This window comes from Apus apus, chromosome 14 (assembly GCF_020740795.1).
Source record: "Apus apus isolate bApuApu2 chromosome 14, bApuApu2.pri.cur, whole genome shotgun sequence".
In the NCBI taxonomy this organism is placed as follows: Eukaryota; Metazoa; Chordata; class Aves; order Apodiformes; family Apodidae; genus Apus; species Apus apus.
The window spans coordinates 7,632,222-7,653,427 of record NC_067295.1 but is presented as its reverse complement, the minus strand read 5'-3'; the positions used below and the strand labels follow the sequence as shown (position 1 = coordinate 7,653,427).

The window sequence follows — 21,206 nt, the reverse complement described above, 5'->3', positions numbered from 1 at the left end:
ATGGTGCCAAGTGCTGTGTTTAATTCTGGGTCTTAGGATCACAGCCTGTGGTTAGCACATCACCTCTCACCCCCCAGGGGACAAGGAACCTCTGCTGGTGGCAGTGGCAGAAAGAACAGACTGGGTGGTACAAGAATGAGGACACTTGCTCAGTAATTCAAACATTGCCACACATGTGATTCAAGGATTTATTAAGTCATACATGCAAAACATACTGCTAATTGCATTAGCAAAAGATCAATGTAAAAACTTCACAATTTTGCAACTTTTCTTTTTAAACTTTGCTTTAGTGGTTGAAAGGGTGTAGTTCAACATCATCTTCCTGCCTGTTTAGGATGTACAGAACATTAGCACTAATTTACAGAACCTCACAGACCCAAGTGACCATGACTCAATCTATGCTGCACATGTAGTGACATCAAAAACACTGTCTGCATTAGTCATGTTACAGTGCTGGGGACATCTGGCAAATAGTGATAGTTCAGAAGGTTCATAGTTTATAGAGGTTTAAAATATAAAAATTAAGATGTGTAAAGCTGCTTCACATGATTTTTACACCTAGTTAATAGACTAAAAGCTCCTCAGAAAGCATATAACTTACTGGGCCAGAAACAACAGGAAAATAAGGAGGATATGCTTGAACAATCTACTCTAAAAAAAAAAAAAAGCCAATTTCTATAATCAGAAAGGTTTTAAAATACAAGTTATATTGCTCAGTAAGAAGATTCTACAAGAAAAGCATTTACTACACAAGAGTTGTAGGAATGACTGGTTCAATATTGTACCTAACTGAATGAATGCCCTACTTGAAATTCCCAAGGAATTTCCCTATGAACACCAACCTCTCTTCCACTACTGCACCTCTGGGAAAGTGGCAGCTGATTTTAACCTGCAAGAGAAGTCAGTTCAGTTTCAGCTGCCCTGGCAGTGTAGTGTACAGCTGTACAGTGTCAAAATACTGTCTGGCACTATCATTTGATCCAACTCAATATTCCATTTATCCATCACAATACAATGTTGTCAAAAGGACTAGATACACTTCAGTAAGAATAGTTATTTATTTTTTCAATCACAGCAGCAAGAACTAGATTGCAACCAAGCCCTTACCAACAATAAAGCATTTTACACTGTGACTCCAAGGTGTCAGTCATTGTCAAAGAGTCAGGTTTGATACACAACGCTACGCACTGACCGGGGCTGAGAAACATTGAATAATAAAACCCATTAGAGGGCAGAGTTTTGCTAATTCTATGGTCCTGTTACTGTGAAAAACTAGAAAGTGTTTTTGCATTTCCTACTAGAAATGAGAGTCATCTTCAAGAATCTTTAAAAAACAGTTTTAGTGCTTAGTGTTCGTAGCACAACAATGCAACTTAGTTCAGCAGAGTTTGGCAACACTTAATTGAGCAAGAACAGGATTTTAAAAATAAGGCTTTACATAGGTTTGTCATTTCAGGAGTTTGCTTTTAGAAGAATGCAAGGTAACTCTTACCTCAGACAAATGAAACCGTGAAATTGTTGATTGGTTCAAGAATTTATGGAAGAGAACTAATTTATAACAGAAAAAACTTGGCATTGAGTGTGAATGCTCCATTGTTCCGAGCAAAGCAGAGGGTTTGGAGTGGGCAGGGGGAGGGGAACCTTTACAGCAGCAGACATTTTCTCTTCCTCTTCTTTACAGGAGGGGGGCACAGAACCGCTCGGATCGCTTCATCAAACACTGTCTTGAGGCCTCGCTGCGTAAGTGCTGAGCACTCTAGGTATTTCACTGCACCTGTGGGAAGCAAGGAGGCTGTTACCAAGACATTTTCCACAAGTACAACAGCGCTGCTTCTAGCTAACGCCACAACAAAAGCCAGGCATTGGTTTTTCATTAAGGTGCAACAGCTTCCACAAACAAAACTGGGATCAAGTCAACAATAACCCCATTGCCATCATACCGATCTCTTTGGCCATGGCAAGGCCCTGTGGGTAGGTGATAGGAGTCAGCTTCTTCTCCTTCAGTTTTTCAATAGTGTCCTTGTCATCCCGGAGATCCAGTTTGGTGCCCACTAGAATGATGGGAGTGTTGGGGCAGTGGTGCCTCACCTCAGGATACCACTGCAAGGGAAGAGCAGGGCTGGGTAAGCAGGCCTGGAAGACTCGGGGCCCTTCCCCACACTCCAAGGGTCAGTCACGGGAAGGGGAGCACACAAGACCCCATGGGAAGGCAGTATTAAGAAACATACAACTGCTAACATTTTTAATGAAGCCAACAGGTATTTCCATGTAATTAAAAGTTTACCCTGCTGAGGGCTGGATTTCTCCCACACACCAGAAATCCCTGATCTGCACCTCTCACCTCCGGCTTGTGAGGGCTCCACAAGCCCCTACAGCCAAGTTGTCCAGGGACCTGCAGCCCACAGCAGCAGCAGAGCAGGTGCTACCCTGCTGGCTGGTGCAAGAAACAAGTCCTATCGACCTGATTTTTTACATGTATTTACTTTTAAATATTTTTCAATTGCTTTAAGAGCAAAGTTCTCCTCTTGATCTGAGAACCTTGCTGGCTGAAAAGGCTCAAGCTACTGTGACCCTGTCACTGCATCCAGGAATGAGTCACACTTCTATGAAGAGTTACTTGTGCCCTGAACTTCCATGACCAAGAAGTCAGGCGAATGGATTTCTGCTTTTTCAAATTACATTTCACCTTGCCTGACTTTTTTTAATCACCTAATATTTTTCCCTATGAATGAACACTGTGTTGGACCCTCAGAAATACAATTATAACAGCTGGTACTTACCTTAGCACGGACATTTTCAAAGGAAGCAGGACTCACAAGGGAGAAGCAGATTAGGAAGACATCCTACAAAACAAGTTGATAGAAGTTAGCCCAGCAGAGCAAACATTACAGAATCTCATCACCTTGCAAAGGCTAGTATCACCAGCACCTGTATCACAGACACCTGTACCACACTTGCAAAGGGGAAGGTCAACAACACAGCTGCACGTGACAATCAGAGGTAGTTTTCCCAGTGGGAAATCCATTCCCAGGCAGCTACAAACAGACACAACAGGGGCAGGGGGAAAGAACCAACAACAAATAGCTTGTAATCAAGTTTATAAAAGGCTACTACCCCTGCACTGCAAGCTGCTTTTCCCCAATTGTCATTTAATCTCCCTTGCTGACATTCAGAAAAAATCCTCCAGATGAGAGCCCTGACCAACACAGGGAGCAAGGAAGAGTGGCTAGACTGGCTTCTGACCTGGGGCTGGGTGCTCTTTGCAGACCTCCAAGTCATTTAAGCCTTCAAAGACATGTAATTCATGAGCACAGGATGCTGCAAGGTAGATGCTGGCAGGAGTTTTCAAATATCAATGTGCTATTAATACGCTAATCTTAATTGCAAAGGTGAAATATACAGTACTGAATAAAAATCAAACACCTACTTCCACACGTACTACTTCCATGCCCAAATCCAAAGCATCATGTAGAACTGCCTCTTCTACTGAATGTGAGTATAAAAAGGTTTCAGAATTTTTCCGAATTAGGACTGAAAAGGGTATTACAAACCTCAAAACTCTCTCCTTCCCTTTCTAAATTATGAGGAAGTGGAGAGAAAAGTGTTTTCAAGGATCTTACAAATCTTGCTTTTCAACTGAAGGCAAAAGAAACATGATAAATTAGAGCAGATAAAACATTTTAGAGCAAATGTTTCCACTAACTGCCATACAGTGCACCCTTCAAAAACCAGTGAGCTCCAGACATGACACACTGTAGTCTGCAAGCATTCAAAATAACCACAACATTGTTTTTTCTCTATCCAGCAGAACCTTTCTGTATGACCCCAAACTCAATAAGCAACTCGCACACAAGCCCAGCTTTCGCCAACCTACCTCTGCATCCGTAGTTATTCCGGTATCAAACGTGTTAAAGAATCAGGCATTTCAGAATGTTAGTTGATTGTGCTGCATTTCAAGGCATTTTGTTAGGTCAGCATCTGACATCTGCACTGCTAAGCACTTGCAACCCAGTTGTTCATGCATCACCCCAACAAGTTTCCACAGCAGCGTCCCAGAAGGAGAAAGAAACATCAAATCATGTGATACTATGGCCACTACTTCTGGTTTCCAATTCTGCAGGTTTGTGGTGAATGGAAGTTCTGCACATTGTGCAGACTCTCTCCTTCACTATCTCCCAAAAAAAATAATCAGTGTAACTAAGAGGAATTATTTGAAGATTTCAGGTGTCTTGCACACTACCAGTCTTCATAAATAGGAGGAAAAGCTGTTTGTTTGCAAGAAAAGGTTTAGTCACAGCAATTCATATACAGAGATTTGGTAACAGTTCTCCAATCTAGCAATTTGATAGTTCCAAGAAAAGTAGTTGCTTAAAAAAATAGGGGCCAATTTATCACAAGATGACAGAACTTGGAACTGAAGTTTACTTAAAGTTTTACATACGGCAATAGGTTGATCTGTCAGACTGGAAGATATACCCTTACCATTGGCTCCTCCAACCTAGTAACAGTAGGAGATAAAGTTACTCCTGAAGTGGATTTAAGGGAGCATGTTCCCTCAGTCAGGGATCTGTGCCCACAAATACTCACAACGTGGCCTTTCTTCTTCAGAGAGACACTGCCCTGCAATTCAGCACAGCCAGCTCCCTGCATCCAGAAGGGGCCACTGGACTTCCCCATAAATGTCTGTGTGCATTGCCAGGGAAGACTTGCAGGATCAAACCTCTCATGAAAACCATCATCCTAACTTAGTTTTCCTTTCTGTTTCATCTCCCAAGGAAACAAAGGTTAACCACCTTTTCTGTCTCAACTTCTTCCTTCCCCAAATATTTTGAAATACTGGTAGATTTCAGATACATTCAAGAGAAGGTATCACATTCCTGTGTATTTTAAGTGGAAAAAAAATTAAAATATGAATAAGGAAAAGATTAATGCCTCCACTATGGCAAAATCCTCACTGTGAAGTTCATAGCTGCTGAGTGGCTACTGAAGACACACATATTGGCCAAGGAATCAGCAATTCCTGCTTTCCCCTTGCCCAGGTGCACAAATAGGAAAGCAGAGGCCACAGGAACACATGGGGTTCGAGTTTTAAATAGCAGGGTGAAGGAAGGGGAAGGCTGAATACAGGTCCTGAAAAAAATACAAAAATCAGGCTTCATCAGCACCACTGTTCTCTTCCTGTGTTTTTTGTTAGTTCCATGTGGATTTTTGTCCCTTAACTGATGACTAATCTTATGTATTGCACAAATCTTACAAATCTGAAGGTTGCTTCAAAAGAAGTTCCAAGACTTACCACCCTTTTCATTTTCTGCTGTAAAACACAACATGAGGAACTGGGAGTACTTCAAACCTCCACTTAACTGTTCTACATGCTTGTACAGAAGAGATTCCTTTTTTCCCCAAAATATGCTTAGATTGACATGGAGTTCTTTTGCAGTCTATCAGAAAGTCACCATTATTTTAGCATGCTGAAGACATGCACGTGCTTTCTATCCCTTTGACACAGGGAAGGAACAATATTCTCCCTGACAACTCTGCTTTCTCATACCCAGTGAACTTTCAACACACCTTCTACTCTGAGATTCTTTTAACATATTTTTACTATGTTAAACAAAGCTCAAGTTATCCTAAGTATTTGATAAATACCTAAATAATAGTGAAGAACAACTTTCCATTGTTTCTCTTCCTAGAAAAGGCAGATATTTCTGGCATTTCTACTAAAGCTGCCTACAACCTGCAAGTTCACATCCATCTTGAGTGTTATAACCAACAGAAAGGCCAAACTGTAAGAGTTAGTGAGCACTGAATTAAGGAAAATTGTTAATTAATAGAGTTTACTTTAAAAAGCACCAGAGTTCATGAAATAAAATTTGTATTATTCAAGACAGCAGTTATGCTGTAGAGTAACTGGAACAATTTTACATTATTAGCATACATTTGACAGTCAATAAAAGTTACCAATGCCAAAAAACCCTGCAAATTACCACCTTTCTTTACTTACAGCACAGCTCCACCAGATACATGTAACTGCTCTACAGAGGCCAGAAACAGCCTCTACACAGATGAGCTGCAGTCACACTGGGAAGAGCAGAGCAGGTCACTTCAGCATTTTCCTTACCCAGGGAAAGCTGCAGCATGCAGACAGGACTTAGCCAGTTACAAGCACTGAAGACAGGAGCACGTTTGTATTGATGTTATGGCACAAACTACAATAAGTAATAAGATACCCACGGGCCTAAGAGTACTGCAAAGCTCGGCCTCAGCCTCTGTCAATACCAATAATATCCTCATTCAGCACTGCCCCTTTCACATTTAGAACATCTTCACAGAGACAGTATCAAGTGCTTAGCAGTGACAGTGTCAGGTTGCAGCCAAACATCACGCCTGAAAACAAAAACAAACTCCGCTTTTGGCAGGCATGCTAGCTGTAAAATCAATGGACTGGCTGATGAGACTATTCACCAAGGGGTTTTTTGGTTTTTTTGAGGGTTTTCTGTTTGTTTCTTTTTTCTTGTTTTAAGTCAAGCATTCTAGCTAATTCTCAGGCTGCAACTACACAAAGGCAACATGTATCAGTGCATGCAAATAAATACACGAGCATGCACATTTTATATCTGTACAACTGTGGACACATCAAAGATTGTAGTGCTACAGCATGTAGGATGAAGAATGGAGCTTGCAACAAGTCACTGTTACTCATAAATACAACTCCAGATGTGACAAAATTGCCCATATGTTCAAAAAGAAAAACACTTTTAGGTCAGACAAAGCTGTCCAGACTCTTTCTAGTTTGACTTTGCAGCTCTTACTGTTTGTGGGTAGGAGAGCGGACGTAGTCTGTCATAGTCCTCTTGACCAGCTGTATCCCACAAACCCAGATTGACTGGTTTTCCATCCACCATTACATTAGCAGAGTAGTTGTCAAAACTGAAAAATAAGGAAGAGTCAGTTAGCTGCATTAGCCTCCAGTAAAACGGGGCACCTGAGGACTTTTTCCTAGGGAGTACTAACTGGGAACAAAAAGAACATTTTTATTGCATCCTTCTGCTCCCCAGAAACAGTAAAGTTGTTATTTAAATAGCAGGCCTGGTATTGGGTAATGAAAGGAAAAAAACATGCACAACAGACTTGGACCAGTCTGAACAGAAATCATCCTTTTGATTAACACTTCCACATGAAGTGTTAATCTCAGTAAGTACAGGAAAGCAGGTGATGTACTTAGCAAGCACCTTCCAGTCTTAGTGTGACATTGAGCATGTTAATCTGTCTCATTCTGTAAGATTCAGAATAGAAGATACATGAGCAATGACCAAGGAAACCTTAGCAACAACAGCAGGTGATAAAAAAATATATTAATCCTGCTAATAAAAAAATCCTCCAATAAAATATTCAAAGTTAATAATCAGGGGCCAGTAGAGGCAGGATTTTTTTATCTCATCAGCACTGTAGGCACAAAGGTTTTGATACCTTGTTGAGGATAAACTATATTCACTGGGAACACAAGCATACTGTAATGTAAAAATCTGAATTTAGGATGAAAAAAAGGAAACTGAAGTAATTGAGACAGCAAGGCCCTGAAAGGGTAACTACCTCTCATTATGTACTTCTTTAAATTAAGAAAACCTCACCAATACTGAGAGCAACATATCCAGATAAACACAGACATCCAAAAAGGGCAAAGAAGCTGCTGATGTATAAAACAGCTCTCCCCGACAGGCCCTCAGAAAGAGAACTGCACTAATACTGATACTGACAAAACCTCACATGTCAGAAAAGGGGAAGGACCAAAATAAACAAGTCCCACCATCTCGACTGAGGAGCTACCCAGCTGTGGCTGCTTAGCACAGGACTGGCAGTAGCACAAGAAGTGGAAGACCAATTGAAAAAAAGGTCTCTAGTCATGAAGACCAGCTATTTCTGACTACAGGAAGATGTTTGACAAGTTGTTCAGCCTTGGACTGCTTATTATGAATGGTATTAAAGACAGACGTAACACATTAGTTTAAAAGAGAACAGCACCTGATAAACCATTGCTAAATGTTTAGCCCCCAATAAGCCAGGCCTGGGGGGCAGACAGAGGCCAAACTGACAGACTGAGAACAAGCACAGGTGTGACTGTGCTAAGCTGTGAAAGCCCAAAGTGCTTCTCCTTATACACCCCCAGACACTCAGCTAAACAATGAGGGGTGGTTGGAGCCCACATGAACCATTCCAATAAGGAATCTGGAATGGCAGTTAGCACAGAGAAGGTGACATAAATGAGTTCTTAGGATTTTACAAGTACTTACACAGTGGGTATGTATTCTCCAGGAAATGCATTGGTTGTGTAACTGATGAGTAGGCATGTTTTACCTACAGCTCTGTAAAAAAAAAATAAATAAAAGAAACTTCAATGTAAAACACCTCTTGAATAATGAGAAGTAATATTCCTTTTAGGGACTAACACTGATTACATCCAGCCATCTAGTGTCAGTAGTCATTACTATGCAGGAAAATACCTAATAGACCATAGCCTTAAGGTTACTGGCAATGAAAACATCTATATAAACATCCATTTTGTGAAGTGGTAAATCACAAAATTTTATTAAATCTTCAGACCAAAAAACCCCACAAGTATTAGTAAGCCTACTAACATCTGCTAGTCACCTGACTGAACATTCATGAAGACTGCCCTACTCCAACTCCCTGAAATGAAAATAAAAAAACCTGAAAAATATTTCAAGACACTCTTTACACAATTCCAAAACTGTAATTTTTCCAGAAAATTGTATCCGTTTACATGAGTAAAGTTTGAAAAAGCTTGACAAATCCCACTTCTCAACACATCATTACTTTTGAGTATTTGAGGAGCAAACACAAATCACAATCCTCACAATATTTATTGCTGCCCCAAAATGACTCCCTGCATGCTTTCATCAACTAGTCAAATATTTTATAAACTGATTTACAGACAAACTTGGAACACTGAACATTTCCCCATTGATCTAATCCTGAACAGCCTCAAACCAGGGCTGGACAAGGTTCTGTTCTGGGTTCCCTTCAAACCTCTGGCATCCTCCTCCTTCCCTCTCCACCCACATCTTATCTAGAGTTAAATACTAGATTGACAACACCATTAAGTTTTTGTTACAGTTTCAGTTAAGGGTTGGAAAAATTTTAATGGGACCCTATTTCTTTTTTTAAAATAGACTCTGCAAAGAGTATTTCTGACAGTGCAGACTGGTTCCCATGTTGGCTTCCCACTTGAGGCGCATAATCCTTTAACAGTTTGAGAGATTCCAGAGGCGAGTATGCAACTAGGTCCTCAAAAGCAATAATGCCCTGACTGCCTTAGTCTATCCAATCCCTGTTCTCAAACTCCCATGCAAGGAAAACTGCATTGTCTTGCAGATGTTTTACCCTACAATGATTTGCTCAAAGCAAACCAGAAATACTTGTGAACCTACTGTACTTAACACATATGATCTTGACATTAATGTCAGGTTTGACTCCCAAGCCTCCTGAACTGAATCTTCACAACCTGAAGGAACTCACTGAAGTTTTAGTCTAGAATTACAGTTAATATTTAAAAAAACCAAACAAACCCAACCCAAACACCAAACACTATTGCTAAAAATATCCTATTAACCCTTTAGCTTCTGCAGAAGAAAAAAACCCTCACAGAAATTAGCTTTAGTGAAGGCCTTACTAGCTCTCCAGCTGCAAACATTTTGAGGCATTCCCATCTCAATGTTACTGTGTATCTTCCATTTAAATCACTGAAGTTCTGGTTTGGAAGCAGGTGGACTGCTCCTTCACATAACAAAAGACTGGCTTCAGAACATCATTTACAATGATCTAACACTCAATATCAACCAGCTTTTCCTAGTGGCACACAATTTAAGGCAGGTTAAGTAGATTCGAGCTTTGTCACAACCACAAGTTACTGTGTATGTTGTAGCTCAACCTGTAACAAGTCTTTGTATTAACTTAGGGAGTTCCACACTGCATTAGCCCCAGGAACCTGCATCTCCAGCAGCATCTGGAGACATTAGCTGAAATGCTTGAGCTTTCAGAGTTGCTTCAGCGTGCAAAATTATGTAGAACTTTACTCTACATACCCATTTTTTAATTGTAATGTTATATTTCTGAGCTGCGACCTAGCATAACATCCCATCTGCTGCAACTCTCTCTAATCATACCATGCAGTTTTCCACACTGCTTCTCACACCTGCTTCTAAGGAAACAAGATGCCAGCTCCGTGCACAGTCTGAGATTTTTATTTTTTTTTATGTTCAGCATGCCCGCTCTTTTACCAATCTGTACCAACAACACAAAAAAAAAAGGGGGGGGGGGAGTTTTTAATTCTGATGTTGATAAATAAAATCTCTGAACATTTTCCGGTAGTAACAGGCTTGAGATATAAGTAGGAGAGGGATTTACCCTTCAAAAACTTCTTGGAAAAGAACAGGGGAGCAGCATGACAATGCAGCTAGCTAATTCAACAGCTGTCAAATGAAGATATCCCATCTTCTCTTGCACTGGCCCTCACTGACTGAAACAAGCCAGGACTGGGAGTTGGAGAAAGCTGTTCACTCTGCCTCCTCAAAATTACAACTTGCTATTTTAGCTCCCTGAGCTATCAGTCAGGTCAGTTTGAATATACTCCTGAATTGCACTCCCAACACTATAAAGCAGGTTACCCTGGTCTGGCTTCTAAAGGACAAATGTGAAAACCTCCACAACACCAAGAGGAACAAAAGCCACCTTCTCTGGGACATTTCTTGAGGCACAGAGGTGACGCGTTCTCACGCCTCTGGAACCTGTTCGGTCTGATGTTTCATTTTCTAGTAAGTTCATTACCAGTAATTTAAGCTTCTAACAAATTAATATTGAAATCAACATTTTCAGCAGTGGATCAAGAACTTTTCTCTGCACGCAAGCTCACTTTGCTCACCTTGCACTGCAACTGGTGAGTCTGCTCTGGCTAATCAAAACCAGGCAGGAAGGAGGTGGTGAGAGATTTCATTCCGAGCTCAGAAGTGCCTGAGCTTCTGCAGCACCAATCAGCCAGAGCCATTTAAACAAGAAAAAACACGTTCCACAACCTTGTTTCAGACTTGCTCCAGCTAGGTTTGTTGCTTTCCTTGCCTTTTGGCTCACTGCCTAAGAGGCAGACCATTACGGTCACCAGTCTTAAAAAATAAACACTCGTGCCTACCTTTATAAATAAAATACACCCTCCAAGTACTTTTATCAACATTTTTAGACTTCTAACTTCTGTATTAAAGCAACTCCCCAGCTCCCCTAAAGTGAATTCCAACTGTTTGGCAAAATAAAAGTCCTTGTACATAAAGGCTGAGACTAAGAAACTAAAATAACACCAAACCAAGATTAGTCATAACAAGATTTCTAGCAACTACTTAATCATAGCTCTGTCCACCCACTATTACATAAATGAAACTAGTAACATTTGACTGTAATTAAAAATATGGCCTACAGAAATCCAGCATTTTAGCCTTTAAACAGTAAGTTAAAGACTTATAAAAGACAGCACACAGTGCCTTATGGCTTCCAGCTATAGTCCAGGAATCAATGTACTTATAAAACCACAAATGTAATAATTCCTGAAAACAAAACACGTCATCTCTTTTCTGGCCTTATTTACACTAGTATTCTTAATAAGTTTCCCCATTGTGTTAGAGCTGCTTGGATCCACTGGAGGAACCTGCACCAGCACTTCTTGCCCTCTACCAGCACGAGAGCTGCACAGATGGTTGAAGAGTCTCCTGCTGCCCCACTACTAATTGTGAGACTTTAGTTCCCATTTCCAGCCATGGTAAGGGAGACAAACTGAAGTACTTGCTGGTTTAATTCCAGAAATGCTGATATCTATAATCAGGTGGCAGCCTTCATAAAAAGCTTTGATTATGTAATTTATTTCTTTCTCTGATGCACATGCACAACCTCCCTAGCAGACATGATGCACAACAGCCCAGGCCTCCACTCAAACATTAAAGAGCAACTGAGATTTCTCCAGTACCATCCTCAGACCGAAAGTTCAGCATTTTTGTCTGCAGCAGGTTTGGTTACACATAGCTCTGCCAGAGAAGCTGTTTCGCTCTGACACACCCTCTCCCAAATATGCTGTTCAGTACCTACAACACTACTATAGTTTTTAACTTTAAAAGTTCAGTAACACAAGCTACTACATTTCAAGTCACTAGGCTGTCTACAGATTGCACCGGAGAGACCCGAGGTGTTGACCATCTTGCACAAACACTGCACTACACTTAATTAGAAGTCAATTACTCTACCCCTGCCCCCTCCCCCCCTTCTCGACAAGCTATCAAATCAAACACAGCATGGCTTTAGCAGACAAGGTCTCAAATTAAGCCGAATTTCAAACAGGGACTCTGAATTTGCTGCTCTTGTTCTTACAATATTTTCACAATTTAAAAATGCCTACAAAAGAGCATGAAGCTTGACCAAAACGCAGAACTTCTCCATATGTTACACGACATCACTGGAGTTTTCGTGCCACTTAGCAGCTGCCTTCTTAGAGTGAAAACAAAAGCTGCTAAAAATAACTTCCACCAATGCTTTTTCTAAAGTGTCAATCAAGAGCAATTCCTGCAGTTACTGAAGTGGAGTGCTCTTCATCTGTCCTGCACATTCCTCCTGCTCTGTATCATCAAGTAGTCAAAGCAACAGTTGCCATTTTTTTTCCCAAACAATCCTGACAGTGGGGAAAGTAAAACAAAACCAGGGCAAAATACGATAGCACAACTAGCATCCATGCTGTGTTTTTCTAGTCAAATTAGTTGTTTAAACAGATACCAGTAAAAGCTCTAGGAACAAACATGAGTTATGTATGAGAAACAGCCTACTCATTTATAAATTACAAAAAATAATCACCACACAGGCACTTCTACAGCTTTATTTTGTTCCTAGCAGATCTTGGTGGAGAGGACATAAAACAATACCAAGGTTTTATATTACACAAGCAAATCTTTAACTTGCATTGTTTTACAGAAACACTAAAGCTCTAGCCCTTATCTAAGCCAAACATGGCACGTTTCCTAGAATACCTGTAGTATGCTTGAACTTTTGAAGCAGCAGCAGCACAGAGAAAACACTAATACTTAAGTATTTTTTTTTTTAAACACTGAATGGAGAATGATACAAAGCTACCAAAAATGAGCAATAATACCTGAATGGATCTTTAAGAGAGATTTGTTTCTAAGTAAAGAGGAAGGAAAACAAATTAAGACTACTGCATTTTGTCCACACTTACATACAAAACAGGTAGAATTACACCACTTTAATTTCCAAGACAAAGAGCAATAAACACGTTCAGAAGTAAGATGGTTTACAAAGCAAATGACGAAAAGAACTGTTTTGTTGAATGAAATACTGGACATGACACAGTTTGTCTGCATCAAGTTCTTTAATCTAGGGGAGGAAGTACACTGAACTTTTTTTCCCACCCATAAACATGATGCATCATGTTTATTTACAGCATTGTCACAGATAACACAGTTCAGTTGAATTAAAAAAACTGATCTAATAGAAAAGCAAATTTGTTGTTTTTAAAATGAACATTTAAAAAAACCCAGAAAAAGAGTCCACAGTTATTCTATCTCGCATCAAAGAATTACATTACTACAAAAAGGCTTCATTTGTCAAGATACTGCTTTCCTGTTTGTATTGCTCAAAATCTTATACAACAAGTAAAAAAATATTTGCTATATGGAGCAAGTATAAGTCACACTCAGCTGCCTTTTTAGGTATTCTACATCTTTAAAAATGAAACAACAGCAACAAAAAAAACCCTCCACATAAATAACTTGGAAAATTAAGCCACCACATGAAATTACAGACAGTGGCAAGAACATTTAGCTTTACTTCACTCCTCTGTCATCTACAGAAGTCTGCTGTGATACCAATTATGCCCAGCCTACACTGGGATTTTTGTTTCTCCTCAGGGAAAAAAAAACCTCTCAAACTGCATAGGACAAGTCTTGTTTTCCAGCTGGCCTGTGATGTTCCCCTGAGCTCTGACATCCAGTAAGAAAGAATGCCTCCGAGTTGATGGGAACAGCATCATGGAGAATACGCAAAAGTTGCAAACACACAAACTCTTTCCCTACCACAATTCTCACATTCCTCACTGAAATCCGACAGCTAAACTTAGAAGTTAACTCGATTCTAAAAAGCATCCACTTATAATTTTTATTTCAAGTACTTTATCAGTCTCCTTTAGACAGAAATCTTAAAAGACTAGATATAAACATGCAGAAAAACAGCCTCTATTCACAAGCATTTATGATCTGCTCAGAGTTTCACTTAGTTTTATTGCAAGAATTAGATGTAAGCTATGAACAGTAATAAGAAGTTTGTTACTTTCACCAAAGGTCTTTCAAATCAATATTAAACTTCTCATATCCCTAAAAGCATGGTCATTTTTCTTAACACTTTTTGATGACTTCGGTTTGTCTAGTGATAGAAGAAACACCAGAAATAAGAGAAAGCTCCAGGACAAGCCGGGGGAAGCGGCCCATCCCCGCCAGAACGAACCCGGAGCGCACACCCTCCTGCACCAAGGCAGGCGAAAGCCACTTCTGTCAGCACGAACACGGATTATCCGGCCCCCGCTCCAGCACCTACCCCCGGAGCACCTTCCCCCAACAGCCATCCAGGGCCCGGGGAGGAAGCCAGCACCGCAGACACCCCCCGCCCGCTCCCACCCCCGCAGAAACCCCGCTCCCCAGGCAGCCACCATTTGCTCGCAGCAGCCACCGCCTTGCCCCACGCTTCCCTCCCCTCCCCCGCCACCAGCAGGAAGCCGCGGCCGACACCCACCCCTCGCACCGCCTCGCGCCCACAGCCCCGCGCCCCGAGCCCCCCGGGAGCGGCAGGGCCGCGCCCGGCAGCGCCCACAGCTTGCGGGGGGCCCGGGCGGCCGCCCCCGCCCCGCCGGGCGGACACCCCCCCCCCTTCCTTCTCGCCAGAGGCCGGCGGGTCTCCTCAGGGCCGCGGCCCGACCGAGGGGTCCCTCAGACTCACCCGTCGCCCACCACCACACACTTGATGGCCTGCATCGGGGCTGCGCCGCGGCGGCGGGTCCAGCTGCGGAGCGGGCGGGGAGGGGCGCGCAAGAAGGCAGCCGCCGGCGGTCTCCGCACCAGGTCGCGGCCGCCTCCGCCCTGCGCCCGGGAGTGGGGACGAGGCAGCGGCCACCACCCAAGGCGGGGAGAGGGAGGACTGCGGGGAAACAGGAAGCGGCCGCTCCACTCACATCCGGCCGGGCTGCGCTCGGCCCCCGCAGACCCGCCCTCGCGGGAGCCGCTTCGGCGCCGCCGCTTCGGGACTCTTCGGGCGAGAGGCGCGCGGAGCCGAGCGGAGCCGAGCGGGCTTCGAGCCGCTTCGGGCGCGCTCGGGTTTCTCCGTGGCGGCCGGACGGCTTCGGGCGCGCGCGGCTGCGCTGGGCTGGCTCAGCGCCGGGCTGGAGCGGCCGCCATGCTTGTGGCGGTGACCCCGTGCGGGGCGGGCCGGCTCGCCCTCCGCCCCGGGACCGGGGAGGCCCCCGGGGGCATCCCCTTTTTCTGATGTAGTTATTTATTTAATGTAACAGTCAGAGCCGTACTGAAATGTGACCTCATGCGCTGGCACTGCTGAGACAAGCGGCCCAGCGCTGCGGGCGGGCCCGGCGGCCCCGGGAGGGCCCGTCCGGCCCGGGCTGCGCTGCCCCCACCACGGGTCGGGGCGTCACCCCCGGTGAGGCATCGACCGGGTGCCGTGCTGTCATGTCGTGACAAACCCCTCTCGACACAAAAAGAAGCCGTTTTCTGACATCACTTTGGACCCTGTCCTTCACTCCTGGCACTGCCGCAACCCCAGCACCCACCCCGTTAGGGCAGCGCACCCATCTAGTGACGCACATCGCGGGGAGAATCTTTCCCTACAGATGTACTGAGGGCCATGTAAGCCCAGTTACCAGAAACGCCCCACAAGGCTCCTGATGTGCCTGACCGGGTGCAAAGCCCGTTTTCCCCGGACAACCACCCGCCACCTCTCCCTCGGGCTGCCAGCACGGCGCGGAGCCAGCACGTTTCACCAGTAGGTCCTTCTGCCGCTCTCCCCCCTCCTGATGTGCTGTGACATTAATTTACTCTGCTGGCAAGTTTTAGAACAGATCCGTGCCCAGTCTTCACAAGATGGGACAGCCCAGGGACTGCCAGGCTACACAAGAGCCTTGGGTTTCTTTTTTTTTCCCCAAGCAAACCCATTATTTTCAGGGAATACTTAAGTAAAAGTCAAGCAGAGAAGGTCAATTAAACTAATGACATGATCTCAGGAATCTTTTAATTTCTACAATTAGTTCTTGCCATAATTCTGCTTGGCAGAGAAGCTTCTGGTTGGACTGATGCACATCACTGCTGTTCTCTTTGCACTGCCACCCATTCCTCAAAAGGAAGCCTGGGGAAAGGGCCCGTGCTCGTGCTGCTTCTGCAAAGTGACGATGAATTCACTGAAATCAATACAGTGTCCACCATCATGGGTTTTCCAGTGACTGGGTCTTCATTTAATTTTGGAACATTTATAAATTGATACCACACCATGCAACTTCATCAGCGGACAGAGCATTTCATGTTATTTACTCTCTTCCATTTTTCTTTTGCTGAAGATAACTCTCAGATATTTCACATCAGTGAGGAAAACATCATCACTATCGCTGTGAACTGAAGGGTTATTTTTGCAACACTTGTATGTCCGTGTTCTCTTGTACAGATGGAAGCTGAAATGACTTGTCATTTAAGCTAAATATCCTTAAAGCCAAGAATCTGCTGCCATCCATGACCTAGCAACTGTTCTCCACCCGGCAGCCGGGAGCTGCGGAAGAAAGGTGTGGGCAGTGTCACAGTGGTCCTGCTGTTCTGGGCTGCTGCAACAGCTTTTGGGGCCTTGGAGATACTGCACAGAAACAGGGCAGACATGAAGACTTTCTAATTTATGTCACAGTCTTGGGGAGGCCCAGAACTTGGGAAGATTCAAGTGCCATGTAAAACTGCATCTGATTTTCCCACCACTTAGCTAGTCCTCCACTGGTTTTCTTTTATCCAGTGTCGAACAGATGGATGATTAGTGTTTTTCACATGAAACAACATGTAAAATATTATTACAAAATAACTTACAAGAAGGATGGAGGCTGTAACAGAGAAAACACATTAGCATAAATTGCTTTTATGATCCTGTTATGAGACAAGCTGTATCTTTTTATGAATGTTCCTCCATCCTATTCCTTTGGGATTGACTGTTTTGCATTGTACAAAAAATACTTCTGTTAAAACACAGGATATGCTTTCAATGTGTTTTAAATTGACTATTTTACACCCACTTGGGTATAGAATTGCCAACATTAGAAAATACCTAAATAAATATTTACTGTTAATAATTTAAAAAAGATTATAGTTTGGATAGATGATAGTGGTAATAGATTTATACATTTTTTCCCCCACACGCTTGGAAATCTTTATTTATGATAAAAAGAAGCCTTTTGGAGTTGATCCAAATTTTGCATTTTGAATCCTAGTTGGTATCTCTCTTCAGGTAACTATTCTTTATTTGCCCTAGAAGGCAAATTATTACTTACGTGTATGCTTCTTGGAGTACATGATGTGTTAATTATCCTATTATTAAACTTAATACATTTCAGCTACATTTTACTTGATTCTTGCACCTTTTTTGTTTAACTAGTATGTACTGTATTTGTTTTGAAACAAGTAACTTATATGATGCTAAAAATGCTTAACGTTCTTTGCAGATGCATTTTTTTTTCCCCTGAGAATGAGAGGAGAGACCTAAAATACAGGGAACATATTAAATCATTAGTTTGACAAAATAAAATAAACTTAGACACCAGAATGAACAACAGGGCAAAGGAGTGAAAAGTTAATAACAAACTGCTTAATAGAAAAATTGTCAGTTTGATAGATATGGCTGCAGTGCTGAGTTGTATATAGAATAGCTACAAATGCACTACACGGAGGAGTATGTAAAAAGAAAATAGTGGCAGTAACAATAACCAGTTATAAATCTTTCCATAATTCTGATAAGATCATGAATCATAAAGTTGAGGCTTAGATCAGTCCTAATATTGTTCTGCAGTCTACACCTTATCTCCTCTCACCCATTACAATTCTTGAAAGTCTTTTCTTAGACATTGAGAGGAAATAATTATTTGAAATTGTTTTGGAAACTGAATGTGTGTGTATTGTGTCCGTGCTGGCCCTGAAGGAGGATCCTTCTCCTTGGTGGATGGGGAGTGGCAGGGTAATCATGCTGATGCAATACTGGAAAGTTCTACTCACCATGACACAAGACTATCAGCATTACAGAGACAATAATTATTTGCACTTTTAGAGTATCTTTCATCCCAAACGATTTCTGTGTCCTTTAAGACATTAGCTCATTAATAAAGCCACAAACAAATGCACAGAGAAGTAGGTATGTACCAGTATACACACTGTACATACAAGGAAACACGTCAGTGAAACAAAGAGAACACCTAAGAATGATTCACTGGTGTATTCTCTTACTCCTGGATGACACTTCCTGCTGACACCAGTTCTGTTCAGTTGCCTTCAGGAAATAACATGCCACAACATGTAGGTCAAAAGTAAACGTCTGTCCTTAGTGATAGCATACAAACTGTTTCAGGAATGACAAGCTGTCATTGTCATTCACACCACTGGAAACTAGGGGTTGGATTGAAGTGCAAGAACCAATTTCATGTGAAGCAAAGGTGTATCACAAGTGTCAGAGGGAGGAATAAGGTTTCCAGCATATTGCACTCATCTCTTTTTAGGTATTTTTATTAAAACCAGAAACAAAAACCCCACCCAAACCAACTGAAGACAGATTTCTCTTACTGGGGAAAAGCAGGGCTTCCAGATGCTTTTTAATCTTAAAATAGCTAAAATAATGGTGTTTAAAAGTAGTACTTATAGCTTGATTTTATCCTCATTTGCATTCATGATAAAAGGCAATTAATAATGTAGTATTAGGGACATAGTCAATGGTAGAAATAAATTTTAATGCACTGCACTAAGCAACAAAAAAATCCTTCCTGGACCCTGGTTCCACCTCTAGTGTTACCTGCCATCGTGGCCTGTCACTCCTTGAGCCCCCCTGCCTTCCCACTTCTAAATCAGGACAGCAGTACTTATTCAAGCTGTTTGGATGGTAGCTAGCACTGAAAGATTCACCCCTAACACAGCTGCCTGAGATTCTGAGGGTTTTTTTATTCATGATCTTTGAATTCTTTAGTTGCATGTCTTTGTCAAGCTAACAGAGGACAGTTTTAATTAGGAAAGTGACACTATTTCTGTGGAGGAAATTCAGAATATTTTTGCTGAATTTGGAGAGATACTGTGACATAAAATTCATATTAGAAAATAATATAATGCACAAATAATGGTCCACAATTTCTAGATATACCAGGCAGACATTTTTTTTGCATTATTAGTTTCCTGGACTGTGAAAAAAACCCTAGCATGTGATATGTACACTGTTCAAATACAGTCTGCTCTAGAGGAACCAAAACCAGCAATAGAAAAGAAACCACAATTTTAAATGTTAGCATTTGCTGCATCAGAGGTAACAGATTAAAGGAGCATAAAAATAAAAATTTAGTGTATATCTCTACATCAATAATGAAGCATTGTAAAAGAAATGCATCACATTCATGTGATATTAGCATAGATTATTCAGCTGGCATATGTATAAAACAGAAACAAGTCCTGCATTTTCTTTAGGTAGCTTCTGATAAATATCTCTTCTGTCGAGAATTTCAGTTATAAAAACCACATAAGGCTTTGCATTCACTTATGTCTGCCCTCAGGTTTAGCAGGCAGTAACAGACACTGCTTACTACAGTGAGAACTGTTGTTGAAGGCAGTGGGACTCTATACAGTAATCCCTGTATACGGCTGTAAGCTCCCCGGAATAGAGAGATCATTATATCTGTATAAACAAGGACCTGAGCCTTCTCTGTGTCACTTCAGGTTTTTATTGCTGTAACTCAGCAGAAATAGGGGAATAAGCCTTTTTATAACTGTAAGCATCACATCATGTCCTGAGGTGAGGCATTGCTGAAGACGGGTAAGCTGCGGGTTTCCTCAACATCTCCCTGTCCTGGTATCAAGCATTTCACAGAAATTAGCTTTAAAATGTTGAGGAAAAGGATAAAGGTTTAGCCATTACATAAGCCTGTTCTGTATTACTAGCTGTACTGCCTTCCACTGTCCAATCATTTTTTCACATGAAAGGAGACTGAGGGCTACAAGCTTTGACCTGGCCACTTGATTTGCTAAGAAGTACGCAGTGTTTCTTTTGCTCCAGGCTTGCAGACATGCTGATGGTCAGTTTGCCCAAGGACATACGGGGTGGTAAGAAGCCTACTTTCCTCTGTCATGCTGCACAGCTGTGATTCACATTCCAACTAACAACTTCTCTTGGACTGGAAAGTGAGACAATAATCAGACAGCTGAAAAAACCACAGTAGATCCAAATCCAGAAATTAAAATCAGTAGCTCTTCATATTGCATGGTCAGTATTCAGAACAGAAATGTACATTCACTACAGAAATAAGACAATTGGTAAAAAGTGATTATATATTCTGGGATCTACTACTCACTGGAACCGTTTGTAGAAATTCCAAAGAACTTGTAAGATAAATAAATATGATAAATAACTTAATTAAATAAAATCTATAAATGGTATGAAAAAATTACTTCCCCTCCCAGTTGTATACTAATAAGCTGCTAAGTAAAAAATTCTATGAGGACTTCTCAAAATAAGATGTTTGGTTTATTCTCCATTTCCTAAATATAAAAATTACCAAATTGTTCTGTTTGCAAAACAATCTAGGTTAATGGTGACAGAGATCAAGTCCCTTCTTTCTGTTTTGCCATGAGATGCAGCTGGGCGACTGTTCTTTCTGCTTACATCTGGTAGCTAGGTGTTTTGATTTAATGTTAGACCCTGCCTTTGTTAAACTGATGAAAAGTACCTGAATGAGGTCTTGTGCTTTTTAAAGATTGCCTGTGTTGGAGTACCAAGGCTCCTCAGTGCAAGAGCTGTTGTTGGTAGCCTCCCATGTATCCCACTGTAACTTCCCAACACTGTGTTGCTAGAATCCACAGTGTGTTGTACACTTATTT

General features: G+C 41.9%; 1 protein-coding gene across 2 annotated transcripts; it reads right to left on the bottom strand.

Annotated features, from left to right (window-relative positions):
• Positions 1–174: 174 nt before the first annotated feature.
• Positions 175–15,285, bottom strand: RAC1 (Rac family small GTPase 1). Of its 2 annotated transcripts, XM_051632148.1 has the most exons (7): positions 15,049–15,176; positions 8,289–8,360; positions 6,810–6,927; positions 4,442–4,498; positions 2,781–2,843; positions 1,941–2,100; positions 175–1,774 (listed from the first exon to the last, which is right to left on the bottom strand). In XM_051632148.1, the coding sequence occupies exons 1-7, from the start codon at positions 15,081–15,083 to the stop codon at positions 1,644–1,646; spliced, it is 636 nt and encodes a 211-aa protein (XP_051488108.1). In that variant the 5' UTR covers positions 15,084–15,176; the 3' UTR covers positions 175–1,643. The 2 variants fall into 2 exon arrangements, with proteins under 2 accessions (XP_051488108.1, XP_051488107.1); XM_051632147.1 differs by lacking the exon at positions 4,442–4,498 and having other exon boundaries at positions 15,049–15,285.
• Between the last annotated feature and the right edge of the window lie 5,921 nt (positions 15,286–21,206).

Bases quoted from the DNA above. Each gene is read 5' to 3' on its own strand.
- RAC1 (XM_051632148.1), bottom strand. From the start codon at position 15,083: ATGCAGGCCATCAAGTGTGTGGTGGTGGGCGACGG. The intron at 8,361-15,048 runs GTGAGTCTGAGG...TTTTTTTTACAG, and splicing joins TGTGTGGTGGTGGGCGACGG to AGCTGTAGGTAAAACATGCC. The intron at 4,499-6,809 runs GTAAGAGCTGCA...TACTGTTACTAG, and splicing joins CGCTCTCCTACCCACAAACA to GTTGGAGGAGCCAATGGTAA.